Source organism: Pholcus phalangioides, unplaced genomic scaffold (genome assembly GCF_987345545.1).
Source record: "Pholcus phalangioides strain wild (caught in Gottingen) unplaced genomic scaffold, Ppha-v1.0 ptg000015l_1, whole genome shotgun sequence".
In the NCBI taxonomy this organism is placed as follows: Eukaryota; Metazoa; Arthropoda; class Arachnida; order Araneae; family Pholcidae; genus Pholcus; species Pholcus phalangioides.
In genome coordinates, this window is record NW_028301608.1 from 16,377,046 (window position 1) to 16,399,324 (window position 22,279).

At 32.8% G+C, this 22,279-nt stretch overlaps 1 protein-coding gene across 1 annotated transcript in view; it reads left to right on the forward strand.

The window, feature by feature from the left end:
* Positions 1 to 22,279, forward strand: part of GramD1B (GRAM domain containing 1B) — a 39,641-nt gene that overhangs the window by 11,327 nt on the left and 6,035 nt on the right. The window contains exons 5-15 of the mRNA XM_089243041.1: positions 3,033 to 3,136; positions 8,506 to 8,682; positions 10,611 to 10,844; positions 11,572 to 11,728; positions 12,180 to 12,326; positions 12,534 to 12,652; positions 15,083 to 15,278; positions 16,765 to 16,818; positions 18,844 to 18,996; positions 20,043 to 20,118; positions 21,371 to 21,481. Of these exons, the coding sequence (XP_089099167.1) occupies positions 3,033 to 3,136; positions 8,506 to 8,682; positions 10,611 to 10,844; positions 11,572 to 11,728; positions 12,180 to 12,326; positions 12,534 to 12,652; positions 15,083 to 15,278; positions 16,765 to 16,818; positions 18,844 to 18,996; positions 20,043 to 20,118; positions 21,371 to 21,481 (1,528 nt within the window). The remainder of the gene's footprint in view (positions 1 to 3,032; positions 3,137 to 8,505; positions 8,683 to 10,610; positions 10,845 to 11,571; positions 11,729 to 12,179; positions 12,327 to 12,533; positions 12,653 to 15,082; positions 15,279 to 16,764; positions 16,819 to 18,843; positions 18,997 to 20,042; positions 20,119 to 21,370; positions 21,482 to 22,279) is intronic.

Here is a 22,279-nt window from a genome sequence, read left to right on the forward strand (position 1 = left end):
GATATGGAAAACAACAGTGTCACTCTAACAGTTACGGTTACAGTGAGAAAATTTTGTATAATTTTTTATCAAATGACAACACCAAGTTTTTTGTATTGGAATGCGATCTCCATACTGAAAAACACTAAATAGCATTGGAATGGCACCTGTAGCACGAAAATCCCCGGCGCTAGGCAAGGAAAAAGTAAAAAGGACTTTGCCGTGCACCAGAGCATTAATGTTCGTTTCATTCGTCACACCGTTTCTTCGGCTGAGATCCCAGCCTGATTAGTCCTCCACAAGGTCACGTGGAAAATTTGTGAAACACAATAAAATGCTTTATTTTATGCTGCTTCTCTGTCCTTATTGGTTGTCCTCACTTTTAGCCTATCTACCGCCGGTGATTTTCATGCTACAGTTGCCGTTCGAACGCTATTTAGGGTTTTTCACAATGGAGATCATATTCATATACAAAAAACTTGGTGTTGCCATTTGATATTTTCGAAATTTTCTCACTGTAACCGTAACTGTTAGAGTGACACTGTTGTTTTCCATATCATTCTTGAGAGCATACATCAAAATACCTTATGCCAAAATTTCATTCAGTTTCTGTGAATGGTATGATATTTAGGGGCCCATATGTCGGGATAGTTTTTTTATAATCACCCTGTTTATATATACATGATAAAATATTATACAATGCCCATAAAGAATACTTTTGGTTGTCTTATTCTAAGTATGGATAGCTTCTCAATTGACCCTAACATGTTTATCGTATTTCTTTTTAAACATGTCAATTGTATTAGGTCAGGATTAAACTATGAAGTTGGATAAAAGTTCTTTTATGAGACTTGAAAATGCAACCACACAATAATCGTACCAGTTATATTCGCGCAAATGCAACCAATAGTCTTATTAGCTGCATTTTTGAAGTTTTATAGAGAAACTTTTATAGTGTAATCCCACAGCCTCGGAATTAATTTACTACCTCCTGGGATAAGCTATTCCATTTATTAACAACCCTATTAGAAAAAAAATTCGCTGTGACACCATTAACCTAGAATTGTCCCCTTACAATCAATGTTGGTGTCCCCTTATAAAAGCAGTCGATTGACAGTGTACTAGTAATTCATGGTTCATGCTATCCATCCTGTTGAAAATTTTGAACATTTCAATCATATCTCCCAAACACCTGAATTCATCCAATGTAAACACTTTCAAAAAATGAAGTCTTTCTTTATAACTCAAGTCCTGTGTACCAATAAGTACAGGCATTGCTCTTCTCTGTACCCCTTCAACCAAGTCTATGTGCCTCTGTAGGTATGGTCTCCAAAACTGTACAGCATGCTCTAGTCCAGAACAAACTAAGCCTTGGAAAGTAGAAGAATGACTTTAGGAGAATGCAAAGAGACCTTTTTGAAAATGAAATCAGTATTCTATACGTTTTTGACCACCGCTGAACAATATTCAGAAAACCTGAGCTGTTCGTCAATGAGAATTCCCAAATCTGTGACCCTAGTTGCATCCGGGATAGTGACACCATTCAACTCATAAGAGAAAATGGGTTGTTCGAACCAAAATGAGCTACCATGCACTTGCCAACGCTAAACATCAACATGCAGTGTCATATAAACGTGATAATATGTAGTGTTTTTAATAACTTAATTACAGTGAAACCTCTGTCTAAGACAGACTCTGTATGAGATGGAGACCTGTCTTAACGGAATCGAAATATAATCTGTTCAATGATTATTGCTTTGATTGACACCCTTACATAGCTGCCAAGTCTCCCGAATTTTTCGGGAAACTCCCGAATTTTAGCTTCATCGCTCGACCTCCCGAAAAGTTCTTAAATCTCCCGAATTTTTACGAAAATCCCTAATTGTTCCTAAAAATTCCCTACTTCATTAAAAAAAATCCCCGCTTATGAAAACAATCCCTAAGGAATTTCTTGTGGGGCATGAAGCCTCTTTTTTTTCCCTTTTGAAATGACGTCACACGTCGTAAATGGGGAAATTCCCTTTTTAAGGAAGTTTTACAAACCCTCTGATGGTAACAAGAAAGTTAAAAGTTGTTTGTCTTATCGTGCAGGGAAATGGCTTAGCAGCCAATAGTCCTGGATAATAATTGAAGATTCTAGTGACGCGCATATGGTCAAAATTTCTTTTGTTGAAGTTGCGTACGTGCGATATAACAAAGCATGAATAATGATAAGCAAAAACATATTTAATCAATTTTAAAGATACTTATTCCGATGAATTTCCTTTCATCAAACGTTCCAGAAGAGGGCCGACTTTTCCTTTTTGTACAAGTTGTGTTACGGACATAAACATTGGTCATGGAAAGACTGCCATCATCACTCGTGAAATGAAAAAAAAACATCAAGCAAGTGTCACAAAAAGTCAGTGTTCTTCAAAAATTGACGGTGTTTTCCTTCATCTTCCGATGATTTTGGGGTCATTCGCGCAGAATGTTTGTTCACAGCGTTTCTGATTGAACACAATATTTATTTTTACATCATTGAAGTTTTGGCCTCCAATTTCACTCGTTTTTTGAGTAGGAATTTTATTCCCAAGGGTTTAACTTCCATGTGTGTAAAATCCCTATTTTCATTTGACTTCAGTAGGAATTTTATTCCCTACGCTTTAACTTTTATATTTGGAAAATCCCTATTTCATTTGGAAAAATCCCTATTGTATTTATTAGGGAGTGGTTTTAGCATAAAATACGGGTTTGCGCGAAAATCTCCCGAATTTTCATTTTCAAAAGTTGGCAGCTATGCCCTTATAAAACCTGTCTAAAATGGAATATTATTGCAGCCTGTTGACGTTTCATTTCATACAAGTTTCACTGTATTTTGAACTAGCGGTAAAATACACGGTACTGCCTGAGTTTTCTCCATGTACTGGAAGCATTGAAGATTTTTCAAAGTTTTAAAAATAAATTATAAAATCATGCTTGAAGTTCCCAATAATGAATAATGGGAATTTTTAAGGTTGTGATTAATAATGATCAATTATTGATATTAAAATATTTATATTTTGAAATTTCAGATTATTCTTGTGCTCTGCAGAAAGATATCTTAGTCCATGGTCGGCTTTATGTGTCTCAAAATTATATGTGTTTCTATGCTAATATCTTTCGATGGGAAACTTTCGTAAGTCAATATCTTAGAAAACTTTTTTTTAAATTTTTTAAAAGCTACTCAATCGTCAATGAACAGTAGGATATGTGTATTTTGTTTGCATTTTTACCCATTTTTTTAAATCATTTGTAAGCCTTCGTGAATTTTACTTAAAGCCAGACCTACATTTTGTCTCAGAAAATGTTTCTGACCCCACAACTCCATGGTTCTCTTCTTTCTTTCTTTTCAGAGCTTTTAATTCTATTAGATTCCATTTAATATATTCCTTCTTACTACCTTCAATGAGTTCAGGGTTCCCAGCAACCTGGAAAGTCAGGGAATTGGAAATTGGTCAGGGAAAGTCAGGGAAAATGTTAAATATTTGTCAAAAGTTAGGAAAAATTCTAAATACTTGGGAAAAGTCAGGGAAAATCTGAAGGAGAAAAAAATCAGAGGATAAATCTACATTCAAGTGGTTTACCCTCACTTTTTTCCATGGAAGATTATTTTTCAGATCCTCAGAAGGAGGAAAAAAAATCCTTATCAGCATTTTCTTTGTAGCAGTCTTCTGCTACAAAGAAGGTAGTCCAATTGATCATAATATTATAATGGGAAATATCGAAAAGATTAATTTACTCTTCTATAAAGGGAAGGGGTAGTGAAACGTCTCTTTCATCAGAATTTTATGCAAGTAAAAGTTGATTTCATTGGTTTAATAAACGATTTAGATTACACAATGTAAAAATCACTGGCGATCAAGCCACTGCTGACCAGGAGGCAGCTAGAAAATTTCCAAAGACTTTGTAGAAAATTATTGAGGAGAATTGATATTCACCTCAGCAGATGTTTAACGCTGATGAAACTGCACTATTTTGGAAGAAAAAGCCGCAGAAAACATATATCACCCATGCAGAAAAGCGAGCCCCTGGTTTTAAGGCAGACTTACGGTAGTTAAGGTAGACTTACTATGTTGTTTGTGCAAATGCGTATGGGTACATGGTAAAGCCCACCATCATTTTTAAATCTATGAATCCGTGAGCATTGAAGGGAAAGGATAAGTAAAATCTCCCGCACAGTATTTTTGACGAACATTAGAAAAGCTTGGACTACGAAAACACTTTTCCTGGATTGGTTTAAACAATGTTTCATTCCAAAAGTATGGAAGTACCTTGAGAGGGAAGACATGCCATTCAAAGTTTTTTTGGTACTGAATGAACTCTTGGACTCTATTGAACTCTTGGATATTTTTTGAACTCTTGGACACCCAGATGTCAATTAGTTCAAAGTTGATGGTGTGGAAGTCTGTTATATGTCTTTTAATACAACATCTATCATTTAGCCCCCTTGATCGGGGATAATGCGAGCATTCAAGGCTCACTATACATGTCACTCAATGAAGATGATTGTGCATGCAAATGCAGAAAATATCTTGAAGGTATGGAAGAATTACGCTATCACTAATGCCATTACTGTCATCAATAGAACTATGACAGCTCGTAAGAGAGAAACAATCAACTCGGTTGGATTGATCTTTGGCCACAATGTGCACTCCAAGACACAACAATTTTTACAGAGCCAACTGAAGAGATTATAAAAGACATTGTCGTGCTAGCGAAACAGGTGGGTGGAGAAAGGTTCAATGATATGGATATAGAAGAAAAGTCGAACAGCTAATTAATAGCAATTCTGAGGCATCGACAGAGGAAGAATTAATGCAGTTGATTGCTCATGAAACAAGCAGTACCAGATGAATCAAAATAAAGAAGTAAAATACAAGTTCACCATGAGTAACATAGGGGAGGGCTTCACAAGTTGAAATCAGCGATAGATTATTTTCATGATATAGATCCCTCTATGGTACATTCTTCACATGTAGAAAAATTGGTAGAGGAAGTCTTGTCAACACACTCCAACATACTTGATGATATGAAAAAGAAACAACAAACAGAAATTGCAATGTTCTTTCAGAAAACATCACCAACAATCAATCGCTGCACCCTCTTTTACATTCCCTTATACTTTTGCGTCGTCCTGCTCTTCTCATAATGTTCAAGAAACGAGATAAACAAATAAAACTGTTTTCGGTTATTCACAGATTTCCCGTATTTTCCCCACCCCCGGAATGTAACCCCCATGAATATTGGGGGGGGGGATGATAATTTAGAGTGATATTGGATGGTTTAGAATTATAATTCATGTTACTGTGTACATGCTTTTGGTCAGGGAAATTTTTGAATTTGGTCAGGAAAAGTCGGGGAAATTATCAAGCAGATTTTGCTAGGAACCCTGGAGTTGGATCATGTCCCCATTTTCCATTTTTTAATTCAACTCATTTGCTATATTCACTAATGTCTTCAAATTCTATTCTATTAGGTTTTCAAAATGGTTTATGGATCATTTGCGTTTTTTCCCCTGAATTCTTTTCTCACACACACATTCTCTTCAGTCACTTCATCTCATTTAGTTGCTAAGTTATGAATGGCGTGAACGTATATTCGCCTTTCAAATACGAATACAAAAAACAATGCTACAACAGGCTAAATGCCCAATGAGGTGGCTGATAAAGAGATTCCCATAACAAATATGGATTCATTTCAAAAATACAGCAACCCAATTAAAAATGCAATTTAATGCTAACCCAATTAAAAAATGCAAACAATATATATATATATATATATATATGATAAAATATTATTCAATGCCCATAAAGAATACTTATGGTTGTCTTATTCTAAGTATGGATAGCTTCTCGATTTACCCCAACATGTTTATCATATTTCTTTTTAAACGTGTCAATTGTTTTAGAATTTACTACCCCTGGGGGTAAGCTATTCATTTATTAGAAACCCTATTAGAGAAAAATTCTCTTTGACACTATAACCTCACATCGGCCCTTACTAATTGACACTTGTGTCCACTTGTAAAAGCAGTCGATTGATTATTATTTTCTGTTGCTGCTATGGCCATGTCAGAGGTATTTTGAAGATATATTTTAAAATTCATACATAAATGTCTTGAATGCTCAATTTGTGCAATGTATTCAATATGGCAAACATTGTTTACATGACATGTAAATGAATTTTATATTTGTTGAATACTCTTAACTCTCTACTAATGGCTACAACTAAATTGGAGGAGGAGGCTTGGGTCTGTTTGGAATAATTTTGTTTATCAATAAGGTCAACCTAAAATTTTTCTATAGCAGCACCAAATATATTGGTTGAGTCAGTTGAGACTTGACCCAAAAAAAAAGTCTTCCAAAAAGTCTTTAGGTCTGAATGTTCATAAGTTGATCAGTGTCTGTATATATTTATATTTATTGTAAGTAACACATATATAGACTTTGGGGCTACATTTACAGTGGGAAATACTGTATTACTGAGAATGTGACAATCTGCCAGAAAATTAAAATATATTTGTATGCTTAACATGACACATAATTGTACATGCTACACCTTTCCAGGATAAAGTTTAATTTGTGTTTTCTCAACTGTTCAAAATAAATTCAAATAAAGTGTATCTTCTCAATAATGAACACCTTTAAGACTGAAAATTTTGTCTGCTAATGGGGAGATGGCTGGAATACTGTTAAATTAATTTATATTTGAATTACACAAGGCAATGCTAGTTGTGAATGTCTTGTGGATAATTTTTTGAAGTGAAAAATAATTTATGCACTGCATCATTGTGAGTTTCGCAAACCTAAATTCTAAGTGTTTTAAAATGTATATGCAGAAACACTTTTTTTTTCTAAAAAATGCACTTGTGTTTCAATCTTTGTGAAAGCCTGTATCAGGGAACTTTGTCTTTAAATTTATCTGATCAAGCAACCAGACGCATCAAGTTTTATTATTATTTTATCCGATCTTTCTAGAATTTTTTGTCAAAAAAGAACATATTAGCCCCCTATTTTTTTTTGTCTTTTTCACAAATTTCAGACGTTAGTAGGTTTATCTTATCATTATATACAGTGCTCCCCAAGTTGCAATTGTCTTACTGTGTGTATGTAATCCAAGTTATGGGCTAAAGCTATTTGCTAAAAACGTGCCCAACTTCCAAGCAATTTAAAAATTGGTTGACTTATGAGCTTGAAACATGTGGGAAAAACTCATTAAACACATAAAAGCATTATACTATGCTAATTGTTTTTCGTTTTTTTTTTAAATTAATAATGTCGTGAGGAACACATTATATATTTCCATTGTTTAAAATGGGAAAATTTGTTTCAGGATACAAATATCTCATAACGAGTCATTTTCAGGAATAAATTAGACTTTTATCTTGAGGTGTCACTGTAATTAAACATACATCAATAAATCTTTGGAAAGATATGACAAATTTATTTTTGTTATGTTTTTTAGCAATAAAATGAAATGAAATTAATTGAGGTGAATTCAGAAAGAAAAGCCAGATAACTTTGTATTCTAAGTTCCTCTCAGCATAATATCCAGAAAATATCTGTTTCCTTGATATATTGGGTTGAGAAAAAAGCTGTATCTCTCTCTTTCTCTCTCTGTTTTTCTTTACACCGTCCCACCTGGGGGCCATTTGCTGAAGTTAAGAGAGGCTACTAATGCCTCTACTTCAGCATCTCGTGCCACAGTTCAGGAAATAAAGGCAGAGAGGGTTGTGTCTCCAGTGATGTAGATGGTAGCATGCTTGCCCAGTTTGCTAGAGGGCCTGGTTTCGAGTTCCGGCAGAGACTAGGTGGCTTTCATTTCCGAATTTCCTTCGGCATAATATCCAGAAAATATATGTTTCCTTTGAAAATTCAGTGAAATGTATTACCCTGGCAAATAATTTTGTTGTGATACACTTTGGTATATATTTAAAAAAAAGATAGCGATACCAAACACACACTTTCGGTGATTAAGTAAGCAGAATGCTGATGTTATTAGACATCCTCTGAAGAACTAAAATATGTGACAAGTTTAAAAATATATTGAAAGATATTTTATGCAAAAAATTAAAACATATTCTAATGGTTTCAAACTCTCCTAAAAAATATTGTTATAGAAGAGTTTATCGTAGTTTAAACTCTTAGACTGTGGGGGGGATTCCTAACAAGACTTGGAAAAATACAGTTATAGAAGGATTTATCGTTATATTGAGTATCATTGTAGCGAAGTTTCACAGAAAATGTATCTGCATTTTTGGCATTGTAAATAAATTGAGCATTCAATTTTTTTGTGACATTAAAAATTTTTATTTCGATATGCCTCCCTGAAATGTTTTTTTTTCCTGTCATACAACTTCTATTTGGCGGTCACCTCTGCAGATGGCCACTTTTTACGGAACACTGAGTGGCCATCTTAGAGGTGTTTCATTGTATTTAGATTAATTAGACATTATTATTTATAATAGATACCCATGTATCTGAATTATTTTCCCCTGTTTTTTAGCTACTTATACAGTGTAAAGATGTAACTAGCATTACAAAGGAGAAGACAGCAAGGGTTATACCGAATGCTATACAAGTAACAACAGAGACAGAAAAACATTTCTTCACTTCTTTTGGAGCTAGGGACAAGACATTTCTTTTGCTCTTTCGTATTTGGCAAAATGCATTGATGGAGCAAGTGAGTACAATTCCATCGTATTTCACATAACATAAACATGGTTGGGTTTTTGTGAGGTGACAAAGCACCAAAAATTGGCTTCAACCATCAGAAGATGTGTTAAAAATTGGTTTCAACCATCAGAGACTTGTTATCAATGCAGTCAAATAATTTTTTCCCAATAGATGTGTAATTTTTTTTTTTCCATTTTTGAAATAATGCACTATAATTATTGCTTGTAAAATATCAATTTGGATATTTTAAGCTTCCTTGTGTACACAAGATTTTATCCAATTATAAAATGTAATTTTCTTGCAGCATCTATTAAAACATAATTTTATTTATTATTCACACCTAAAATATTTCTTGGCTTACATTGTACAAATACTCTTTTGATACCTGATACCTAGGACTTGATACCTGAAGCATTGCTAGTTTAAATACCTCTCAAATGGAAAACCATCACATTTAGACCAAGACATAGAGTTAGTCATTCTTCCTTTCATACTAAGAATAAATGGGAGGGGAAAAAAATTTCTTGACTTCTAAAGGTCTGTTCAAATACAACAGTCATAGCCCATTTCCATTAAGAGAAATGTCTTGTCTCTCTGAAACATGGATTGGATTCTGAACTGTGCTTGACAAGTGTGATTAAATAGGCTAATAGAAAACAGATGACAATAATAATCTCTGTAAGAAAAAAGAAATTATCGATGTGTGTAAATTTACCTTCAAACTAATCCATCATCTTTGAGTGATCAGCACAGTGGTGTAAGAATTGAATTTTCAAAAAAACAATGTAACTAGTATGTATTCACTAGTCAAGTCAGTAGGAACTGTTCTGTAATCGAAAATCAATTTCAATTATTTTTTGTAATTGGAAATATAAATACATTGAGAAGATGATGGATATTGATAGCTATGCATCCTAACCATTGAAAATTTACCAATGTGGAAATCTGTAATATTGTTTGAAAAAGTAGTAAATTGAAAATTTATTTTTAAATTTAAAAGGAACTTGTATATTCAATATATGTAAATTATCAAAATCAATACTTTGTTGGTAAAGGAAGTGATGAAGTAAACTAAATTCCACCAGACAGTTTTTGAATCTATGCTTCAAAGTGCATAATATAATTATATAAATTTGGCATTGAATTGGTTTTTTATATCAATGTTTGTAATATCTGATCAATACGGGGTCAATTGCCAATAACAATATAAAATTTGGGACTTCAGATTACTTCAGCCAAGTTAATTTTATGAAATGAACACGGGGCGCGGTAGCCCGGTCGATAAGATGCTCGCCTAAAGTACCAAAGGATGTTTAGAGGTGTCGCGAGTTCGATACCCAGTTCGTCCTTGTCAGAAAACATTCCTGACACGGGTACAACAAAAAAAAAACCGGCGATTTGACCGCAGCAAAAATTGCTACCGCAGGGAGTCCCCCATCGAGGGGTTAGCACACCAACCTCTCGATGAGTATGAAAAACAAGCCTGCCGTTCGGAATCGGCAATAAATTGTAGGTCCCGGTCTAATTAGCCCTCGTGTGCAGAAAATGACCGTGGTGCGACAAAAATAATCAATGAAATAAACACAATCTGACCCAAAATTGGGACTCGTGTGTCCCCAAGTAGACCGGATTTAAGTAATAATATATATATAAACTGTCTATATAGCTATATAATCTCTAATAAATTAATAGAGATTAGTTTATATATTTATATATCGAGATGTAATCAATATATGATATGATACATATACTCAATCAATATGAGTTTATATATTGAGATATAATCTCTCTGTATAATGCAAAATTAATGCAATGTAAGTTTTTAGGAAACTATATATATAATTTCTTCAGGATCAATAATCTCTAATGGATTTAAATAAATATGTTATACGCATATGAATATGCACATTCAAAGTTTTGTTTTATATTTTGCAGCCATTGTCGTCCCAACAGTTGTGGAAATTAGTTCATATCAGTTATGGCAATGAACTTGGTTTGACAAGTGATGATGATGATTATGTAGCTCCTCCCAGCTTGGAAGAAGATCTTAGAAGTAAAAGTCAAGATAATTCCAAATGCAGTGATAGGGGATTTGATAAATCTAGCATGTTGAATCCTTCTGAAAGTGCCAGTGAGGTCCTTGGAGATGGTGACAATCTGTCGGCTGCTGTAAGTAATTTATTTAAAGTATGTCAAAATCAACAAAGAAAAGAAATTCAAAAGCACACAAAAAGGAATAAAAAGTATGGAAAAAAAACCCCCCATAATACCTATAAATCACAAAGATTTACCAAGAGATTTCTGTTTTCTGATTTATATTTTTTGATATCTTGTAATAAATGCCTTGGGAAATTAATGAAAAAAAAATGAATATTTTACAATGCACTCTGATAATACATGACAACTGATTTGAAATCAGAAGGATGCGTGTTTGTTGTATTTATAAATGTATACATGTAACATTTATTGAGCAAAGAACATTCATTTTTACTTTACATTGTCTGTGTTTATGAATTTGACGTAGTTTATTGGATAAAAATTCACTATACTAGAGGTTCTCGAAATTTTTTGTTTTCTTACTAGCTCAACAAGGAGCTTGTCTCAATCGTATGTATCACTCTTGATGACACTTAGCATTATCATGTAAATGTAACATTACTTCAATGAGTAATGCAGTTGTCGAAAAATCTTTTTTTGCACCATTTATTTTAGAAATTCTCAAAATTTTAATTGTATTGTATGGTGATAAGAAATAGATGCTGCCAACATGACTTACTTTCCATGTGTATTTGGTTGCGGAGCCAGTTAATTAATTTGTATCATCTTTTTAATATTCATGTTTGATATTTTTTGTTAATTAGTTATGCTAATTTTGTTTCAATATTTTTCAAATCAGGAGTCTATCACCGGCTTCGGAGAGAGCTGTGAACAGTTTTCACTTGAAGGTATTAATGAAGAGCCTTTACAGGAAGGAGAGGTATTGGTAAGCCGAAAGATTTCTGAGAATCCTACAGACATGAGTGATACCACAGAATCAGAAGAGAATATTGAAGGTAAATAATATATTTTCTTTAATTATTATTAACATGACAACCCATTGTCTTTCTTAAAAATTGATTAAGATATTAAAAAATATTTACATATTTGTAAATACTATATTTCATTCCGAGAATTCATCAATAAAGTAGTATTTCACTAGCTGAAATCACAGCATAAGAATTCTAAAGTGCAATGAGTAAAACAAAGTTTGGAAATGAATTTTCATATGTCTACCTTCCTCAGAGGTCATGTTTACTTGTTAAATCAAACTTACACGTTATTAAGTATGACCCCCAGATAGAATGCACGTAATTTATAATATGTAAATTTTTATTGTTCAAGATTGTAAATATTATGCTTAAGAAACCTCAGAAAATAGTTGATACAAAAATTTTATTACACGTGGTTGTATTAGTTAAGAAGCTTACTTGCTTAATATTGCTTTTTGTATATATATTTCATTAGAAGCTGAGGTGAAATGCCCTTGTACAAATCATGAAGGTAAAGAGTTCCTTAATGCTGTCTTTCCTATGCCTGTTGATCAGGTGTTTTCTCTCGTATTCACCGGCTCAAAGTTTTATTATGATTTGTTAGCGTCCAGAAAGACATATGGTAAGTATGAAAAATTTAAATCAATATGTCTTGTAATACAGTTAACTCATGAGCAAAAGTTGTAATTCGTGTAAATTATAGTTTTTTTATGTTTTGAAAGAGGTTTGAATGTTTAAAACTGGTTTTTGTATAAATATGACAATACTTAAAACTGAATGAGTAAAAGTACTACATTTAAGAAATAATTGTTGATGTTTGATATTACAGATATAGTGGATAGCCCATGGCAGGTTTGTCCTGAAATTGGACTGAAAATGCGGCAAATAACATACACAGTTACCTTAAATCATTCCATGGCAAAAAGCACACATACTACAGAAACACAGGTATGGGAAGCTTTACAATCATTAACTAGATTTTTTCTTTTCCAGAATTGAGTTAAATTCAATGTATTAAATTTCTACTGTATTTTTAAAGAAGTGAATAGGTATTTAGCCATGCTGGACAAATTTATTACCCAACATTCCTGGGCATGTAAAAATTTAAACCAGGAATTTTTTTTCAACAACATGCCCAATGCTGTCTTGCAAAATACTGATTCAGGCACGTGTGATTTCAAGTTATATGCCTGTCAGGCATGTACATTTCTGGTGATTTGTCAAAATTTAGTGTATATATTTTATTCCGGTAGTTCTAAATACAATAGAACCTCCCTAATCTGGACTCCTCGGGATCTATGAGAATCCAGAGGGAATTTTCTGGATTAAGGATCAAGTTTTGTTTATTTCCCAAGTTTCTATATTTAAAGCAGTAATAAGCTTCTGTGAGCACTTTAAAAAACATTTTACATATTAAAATTAAAAATTTTGAAAAATATTTTACTAGTACATATCATTACTAGTTATCCAAAATCTGTTTTTAGCTTTTAAACATTTTTGGTGAGCATTACGTGGATTCAAAAAAACAGAAATATTTTTTTAGTTTCTGAATCTGAATATCGCAAACTGTAAAGATTTTCTGATTCCATATTCTTTATACAACATTTGTACTAATGTTTCATGTTCTAACTTTTTCAAAGTTCAATTTTCAAAAAATCAGAAGTTCAATTTTCTTGCATGTGCTTAAAGTGTTATGTTTCCATTTGCAGCTTGTACCTGCCACACCACTCAACGTTTTTGGCATGTTTGGAAACTCAATCATAGAAAATAATAGAGCTGTGAACAAGCTATAAAACATTAAAGTTTACTTTATAGAGTTGAAAAATAAAAGGAAGAAAGAAAAGTTCTTTTAATCAAAGCTGGCAGTCTTACAATCATATTTATTGAGACAGACAGATGTCATCATTGTTTCCACTTTCTCAGAAGCCCGAAAACTTTGGTGGACACCAACAATTAGTGGCACAAAAAAGAAATGAAATAGCTAATGCATTAGAAAAAGCTGAAGCAATTTGAATAAAGGAAAAACATCAAACTTTCCAGTTTAGTTAAAATTCCTTACTTTAGAGCAAGCATCTTCAACCTGTTGTTTCTGAGCACCAACATCAGCCATTAGGAAATAAAGCCAAGGTCAAAAAATCATGTTACATGATGTAACGAAATTCAGTTTAATTTTGAAGGGCTGAAATTTTTTAAGGGAGAAATATCTGTATTTGTACATAGAAGTTTGTTTTGAGAAAAAAGTTCAAAAGTATCCGGATTATGGATCCCCCTGGATTAGAATGGTTCTATTGTATTATGGTTTTTTTTTCAGTTCCTTTATTTTTTCCTAGTTTTCTGGAACCCAGTTTATATAACTTTTAGGAAAATGTTGAAACATCATGTAAATGCGAGAAGTTATGTAAATGAAATTCAGTTTGTGGAATCAGAGTAATCTTCCACTTTTTTTTTGTTCCATGTCACCATTATAGAAATTCAACATTTTCATTTCATTTCTGGATTTTATTTGAAAATCATTTGGATACACAAACACATGAAATTAAATTCCAAAATATACTGTTATTAAATAACTGAAAAAAAATCATAAATGGAAGACACACTCAAGTCTAGTGTATCCTGATATTTTTCAAGACAAAAAATATAATTTTAAAGTTTATTTGAAAATGTGATCCGCAACAGCTTTTTGATTTTATTTTTCTGCAATACAACCATTTCCAAAAAATTGCTTTTAGACTCTTAATCCTTTTGGAAGTTCCACTTTCATTAATAATTCAAAATTCTCGATGATGTTTTCATTTGAAATCTCATTTTATTTTTGATAGAAAGCAAAAGATGGTCATTCGCTTCTTCCATTTTGGGAACAGTGGATCTGACTGTTACCAAGCAAGACACCATTATCAAAGGAAGGTTTACTGTGGAAACAAAACAACTGATATTGTCCCTGTTTCTTATTAACAGACTTGTATCCTCCCATATATTTCCAAACTTCCAGTTTCCCTGATAAAAATGGCAATAGAGATAAAGGTATATGATAATCTTTCAAACCATCCAAACTCCTTACTTTAGAAAGCGAGTGTCTTCAACCTGTTTGAGAGCACCAACATAATCCATTGGGAAATGAAGCCAAGATCAAAAAATCATGTTGCATGATGTAATGAAATTCGTTTAATTTTGAGGGGCTGAAATTTGTTAAGTGAGAAATATCTGTATTTGTACATAGTAGTTTGTGTTTTGTATTGGTGAATGGAATGTGTGAGAGAAATATTATAATATTATGAATTATGATTTCGATTTGTAGTTTAGTCATGAGTGGTTTGTTTGTAAAGCAGATGCATGGTATGTTTGATTCATCTGAAGAAAACATTACAACTTCATTTGCAGAGGTTACTAAAACATACCAAACCTGGCTTTCTGTACTCGATTGACTGTGATGTTGTGAATGCTGGTATACCATATTGCGATACATTTCTGGTAAAATCCCTTTACTGTCTCACCAAAGTGTCTAAGAAAGAGTGCCGGTTACGACTCTTTGGGGCTGTGCAGTACAAGAAAAAGCCCATGTGGGGACTTGTTACATGTGAGTTCTGGAATTAATGTATTGTTATAATTTGCTGCACACTTTTTTTTCAGCAATTTAATTCAAATATCATTTCTAAATTTCTAGTATTAGTTCTAGTTTTTTCTATATTTTCTTTTTTCCCTGGATTTCTTGGCAGCAATTGTTGCAAACCACCTATAGGTATTTTCACAGCCCGTGATATAATTATGTTATCATTGAAAGTGTGTGTATATGCATACAGTATACAGGGCGATTAAAATTGTTTGTCCAAAAGATTATCTTTGCAACCATTGATTTTAAAAACATACTTCAAATTAAAAAAAAAAGTTCTCTAATATGCAGTTTTTTAAAATGCTATATTTTTTGAAGGGTTGTGTACACAAGAAACAAGTAAATAAATAACTTTCTATACAGACCTCCATGTGCTAAAACCTCTAAATAACAAAACGAGGACAAACTGTCAGAAGTCATTTACAATAAATTCCATATTTTAAATGAAATATTTATTGAGGTATTGAAATTATATGCATACCATGTTTTGGTGATTATTACTGTGTTGATACATTTTCATTGGCTTGAAAATATCCATTTTTCCAGTACACAAATAAAATGAGCTTAACTCTCTTCGTCTTTTATTTTATTTAGATTATTTTGTTATTTGAAAAAAAAAAGTTTCTTTTCATGTGCTCATTCTTCTGCTGTGTCAGAAGAATACTTCTTGAAAAAATTATACTTCATATTTATTATACTTATACTTGAAAAAAGATACTTCTTGAAAAAATTATTTTGATTTATAGAAATAGATTTATAGAATGTTCAACTTTTGGAAGACGAAAAAAGAGAAATGAAAGAAAAAATAAACAATGTGTTGTAAATGTCTCTCTGGCAGATGGAGCCATCAATGTTTGCTGCATTCGTTTCTAATATCAAGTCACTGGGTCACATGAGAAACACAAATGAAAAGGTGGCTTTGTTTGGAAACCACTTCATTATAAAGGCTATTCTACACAATTTTGTGTGTATTGATGGGTGAAACTTTTTTTTACTCACATTTTTTTTTAGCATTAACACAAACATTTTTTTAGTCACAATGATAATTACACTTTTACAGCATTTTATTTGTGAATCACACCCTCAATCATTGGCCATAGGCATTGAAACTTCAAAGTCAAATATCTTTGCAAGTATTGCATTTAAAAATATAGATTTTTCTGGAAATGACTTCACAGTTGGTTCTGCATTTCACACAATGGAAGTTTTAGCACACAAGAACGGTATAAAAAGTTAGTTTTTCAATTTTTTTATATAGATAACCCTTCAAAAACATTAACATCATAATAAACTGTGTACCAGTTGAAAAGTTTTTGTAATTGGGGGAAGTATACATACTTCCAAGTCAACAGTTGCAAATATAGTTCTTTGACCAAAAAATTTGAATCACCCTGTATAAAAACTTGATTTTTAATAATCCATGAAAATAATGGGTCATATCATAATTTTTTAGCTCTTATTGAGAAGAGTGCAATGCAGGGCTTGGCTGATTATGCTACAGATTTAGGTAAGTTATTTATGCCTCCTCAAAAATCTTCTGCTCTCTTCATTCTTAGTCCTCAAGGTCATTTTGAATTTCACGTTTATTTTAAACTTTGAAACTGCCTAAAATTAGTTCCTACTGACAGATTAGTATGAATATATGGCTACCAAATATTTATATAACATCTAGAACTAATTTTGAGGCACACATAGAGCATTTAATTTAGCTAGGTGAAGCTCTCTTTTTTTAAAGTGTGGTTTAGTATCTCCCACAGGGATTGCAGAGACAGGAGGTTATACTTTAGATGTGCTAAAAGTGCTAGAATTTTTTGTGACACTTTATAATGAAAAATCACCAAATATTTTTTTATAGCCACCAAATTATCAAGCATTTTAATAAATCCATTAAGTATCTGTGATTTATAGTATTAAAACTTCTGTGGAAATTAATGAGATCTCAGAAAAGTTTTAAAACTTCAAATGATATCATGTACAGAATTGCCAACTGCAAGTTGTAGTAGTCAGTAGTTTAGAAAGGTAGAACGTCAGTAGTTTCTATGGATGGCCACAATAAACTATGGAGCTACTGGAGACACTCTCAATACTACGGAAATTAGTTTAAAAAAATTGGGTCTTTGAATTTCTTGTAGTGTTTTACTTATTTTTATAAAATTGCATCGATCTTTACAGTAACGATGAATTTGTATACGCATGTAGAGAGTTCGAGTGAAGACAAACTTGGAGCCGATCCGTTGTGTTTGTGCACGGAAGGCAATCTGTAAAGCCACGTCTAAACCTAATGCTCTATCAACACCTTCTGAAGCAGAAAGCCTCCAGTTGAAGCTTGTGACACAACAGAAGTCGTCTAATTTACCTATAGTCATTGCATATACGGCAAAAAAGTAACGATTTCGCATACGTCGGCCTGCTTTATCCAATGGCTGCAGGTGAAATGGGTGACTTCAGTGATGTCAAAGCTTCTCCGAAGGCTTTCTGCTATAGAAGATGTTGGCTCTACTTTTTTTTTTTTTTTATTTTATTTGCAAAAACAAACACAAAATACATATAAAAGACAGAACAAAAGCACATAGAAAGAACAACACATGAACACAATAAATAGTGATATTGAACCCCAAGGGACATAACGTCCTTCCAGGCAGCCCTATGGATTAAATTATTATATTTTGCCGCCATTTTTTTTTCTAAGTACCGTACATTATGTTAATAAATGTTATGTAATAGTATATGAATATTTCAAAAATTTATGCACACTAAAAATTTGAATTGTGAGATCTGAAATTGTTGAATCACGATATTTCTTGTATAAATAATTAGTCTATGAAATGAATTTTCCTTTTCGTTTCACAAAACCTTCATATATACACATACATACTCACATGACTACGTACATGCTCATAGAGATACACATATACACACACTTGATGCCCAAACGCGCAAAAAACTGTTTTCCATCAAAGCTGCCCCACGATGTGGGCTAAAAACTGTTTTTTGAATGGTTCAGCATGGCGGGTCCAGACCCAGCTTCATTTGCATACTGCATGGTCGAGCTTGTAGAACTTGTGTCGAAAAGATTGTTTCATCGTAGCTCTGATATGAAGAAAACGGGGATGGGGGTGTCTGGGGTTGCTAGACGTCCATATATACGCCAACAAGGGCACATGCAGGTTGGCATATAGCATTGAATATTCATGAATTATTAAGGGACTTGGCTACCTCAGAATGTTGTTTTGGGAGGGGGTGGCTCATGTGGCCTGAGCCCTCTAGGTTCTAGTGCCACTCAGGTACTGTCTTTAATGAACTTTGAATTAAAATTTTGATTGATTATTTTTTATTCTACTATGATTATGTTGTCCTAGGGGGTACTCCCGTCACAAGGGGAAATTTGAACATTCATCACTACTAACAAGCTTTAAGCTAATGTTAGCATGTCTGAATGTAAAACAAATATATTTTAGAAGTTGAACATATCCTATGGAAAATTTGGGTTAATCTGTTCACGAGGGAATAATTTTAATACTTTTGATTACAGAAACAGCACTTAATAAAGAGGCAGAATGTTCTAGTCAACCATCCAGTAAAAAGATTAGGCGAAGAAAGCGTATGAAAGTGGACCAGTCAAAATGTGATAGCATGAAAGAAACTCCTAGAATTCTTCAAAGACAGCCTACATTGAGAAAAATAGGTATGTGTTATTATTATTACTTTCTGTCTGTAACTATCTGGAAGTGTTTTGGAATGCTTAGAAAATTGGAATATTTCGAATACTTGGAACATACAAAAATGCTAAAAATAATTTTAAAAAAATTTGCACACACTATAAAAAATTTTCAGAATGAATAAATCCCTCATTAATTTGGGAACTCCCCAAAAAAAAAAAAAAGAATCAGTCCCTCTTCCCCTAGGGCTCACCTGTTAAGATATCACTGCTGTCTTGTATGTTGGCATAATATATGAGGGATATGTGATACAATGCTTTGCATTTTGTTATTACTTTACCTGTTTTTCCATTCCATTCAAGCTTTTATCATAGCTGGCTATTTTTTGTTTACTCCTAAATGACCCATCGTGTACCACAGGTTAGGACCACTGAAATAAAGTATTGAATAAAAAGGACATTTGAAAAATTTTGTCAGCTGTCAAGTCACGTATGATATAGCTTAGTAGGAAGAATTTTCTGTATTTTATCTGATGCATTTCAAAGGAAGAAATCAATGAAATTGGAAAAAAAATAAATATATATATTATCAATGTTTTTTCTTAAAATTTACTACTACACATGTAAATGAATGCCTATTTGAAACTTGTATGTTATTGAGAAACATCTTAGAAATTCATAAAATATCAATATTGTCATTCTGTATGTTATTAAAAATGTGGAAAAAAGACAATTACATTTAAGTTTAGGGCAGCTTAGTGTTTTTATTTTACTTTTGGTGAATAATAGGATTTACTAATTAATATAAATAATTTTTTTTAATGTTGCAGATGAATTATTTTTTTGTCATAATTGACAAAATTGGTATTGACTATTGGTTCTGGTATTTATAGCATGCGTTTCTTTAAATTTATATTGAAACACTGTAAGGGTTGATTGCTTTACTGGAGGGGCATAGTTTTGATTTTTTCCATGCAGTTTGATGTTTTTTATTGAATGTTGTAATGTTTGCTTTCATGGTGAAAATATGATTTTTATGTGTCTTCTTTTTTTTGTGTTTAAATCTTTTTTAGGTCAAAGTCTGTTAGGTTTTGACATGACTAGAGTTGGTTCAAATCCTGATATAATTATTGTTGTAATACTTGCTACGTAAGTTAATAATTTTCATTTTATTTTCAGTTTTGTCTATATAATCAAGTGTCAATAGCATATTGCCAACTCTCACAGATTCATTTTCACCGAATCAAATTCTCAAACTATCAAGTTTCCATTCATCTTTCAATGGTCAAATCTGTAGAAGTTTAACATTAGATTTTAGGCAATTCCAAACAAGATTTTTTTAAAAATATCGTGTTGAGTGATTTATTGTTATGTTTCATTTTAGTGATTCACTTTATCTGAATTTTTAGTAAATTGCCCATGGTGATAGACTAGAGTTGTGCTCAAATTGAATGAATGAATATATCTGAATTTGTTAATTACACATAAGTAAATATACAGGGTGTTCTGTTAATGAACCGACAAACTCACGAGCTGGCATCAAGAGGAACAAGGTGTTGCAAACCACGTTGAGATGGTCAAAATCGCAAAAAAAAAGAAGAAAAAATGCATGCTCTGAGTCCAAAGGAGATGAAAGGTGGACGTCAGTTGATCGCTGAATGTGTTTGTTTGTTCGCTCACCATATCTGACGTAAGCAGCACCTGTGGACACACCGGAGGATCTCATTGCGCGTATTATCATTGCTGCGGCAGACATCAAAGGCATACTTGGTATCTTTGAGTGCATCCGGGAATCATTTTTGTGTTGTAGGCTGTGCAATGACGTCAGCGGCCACCACTTTCAACAACTCTTGTAATAATTAATCAAATAAATATTTTTGTAGTTCCAGCGCGACGTCAAAACCTGCATGCATTTTTTGCAATTTTCATCCTCTCATCGTAGTTTGTAACACCATGTTCCATTGCAATTTTTGTTCCTCTTGATGTCTACTAACAACCCTCTGAGTTTGCCAGTCCATTAACAGAACGCCCTGTGCAAATGTAATTGACAACAAAATTGAAGACCGCGCATTTGTGAGTAAATTTCAAGGGTTTTTGTTTTTTTAAAAATATGATTGCATGTAGGTTCTCCTGCTCAGTTTTTTTAGGAAAAGATCAAACCTAAACCTACAAATTCTTCCTCCATCCCAATAGCAACCTTGTTGATTACAGGTCTTGTGAGCAGGTCTCAAACCTTTGCTTTTGTATACAAGAATTTTATTTGGGTTAATTTTCATTAAATGTTTTTTGTAAACTTACATTAATCACAAAACACTCTTCATATGGCCACTCCATTGTGTCATGTAAATTATTATTTTACATGAGTATTATATATTTCTTTAATTCATTGTTATTATTTCAGGTTGCTTGTCCTTCTATTTCTGAATATGTTATTGTTTTACAAGCTTTGGTCACTGGAAGATCAGGCTCCCAAACAGATGCCTTCCACTTCATGGGAATTTAGTATTGATAGGTTTGTTTTTGTTATTATATTGGATTATTCCCAAAAGTTTGAGCATTTTTGGCGGGTGCATGTTTAAACTGCTGATATTTTGAAGCTAAAATGAACATTTTCATATAATGAAGGAAAGTTCAAAGTTTGCAGAGATGTTCAGTCTGGCTTTTATCATGATTGGTGTTACTATATGGCTGATCAAAAATTGCATTTTAAAGAATTGACGGTGCTATTTGAAAAAATAGAAGTACACAATCTTGTAGAAATATTTATGAATCCTATTGGAGATTGTGTTTTAAGTGAATCATCAGTTTAAATCAGTGGTTTCCAATGTGGGCAATATTGTCCCTTGGAGACTATGGAATAAACTGGGGATGATAACGGTTACAAATACAGTATAGGATCACCTCGAAGGGAGGTGATGGGAAAAAATTTTCTGATCAGAGAGGTGGTTTAACACTAGAATTATCAAGCAGTAATTTTGACCCCACTTGGAAATTTTGAAATTTTTTGTGACATCCTTATATAATATGAAAAATGATAAAATTTCTTGCTGTATGCAACAGTATCTCACATTCTTTTTGCCAGTTAAAAATTCATGTTCTTGATTCCCCCAAAAAGTTTTTGTGAAGTAAGCTATAAATAATTCATGAACATACAAAGCAATGCACATACCCCCCCCCCCCCGGCAGGTTTTGTCAAATTCCTTATATACGAAAAGTCTGGCAGCCCTAGTAACATTTCATTGTTTTGCCTTATCGGATGGAGGGGGGTGTCACTTGATTGCCGAGAAGAAACTTACATTCCAAAATTTTT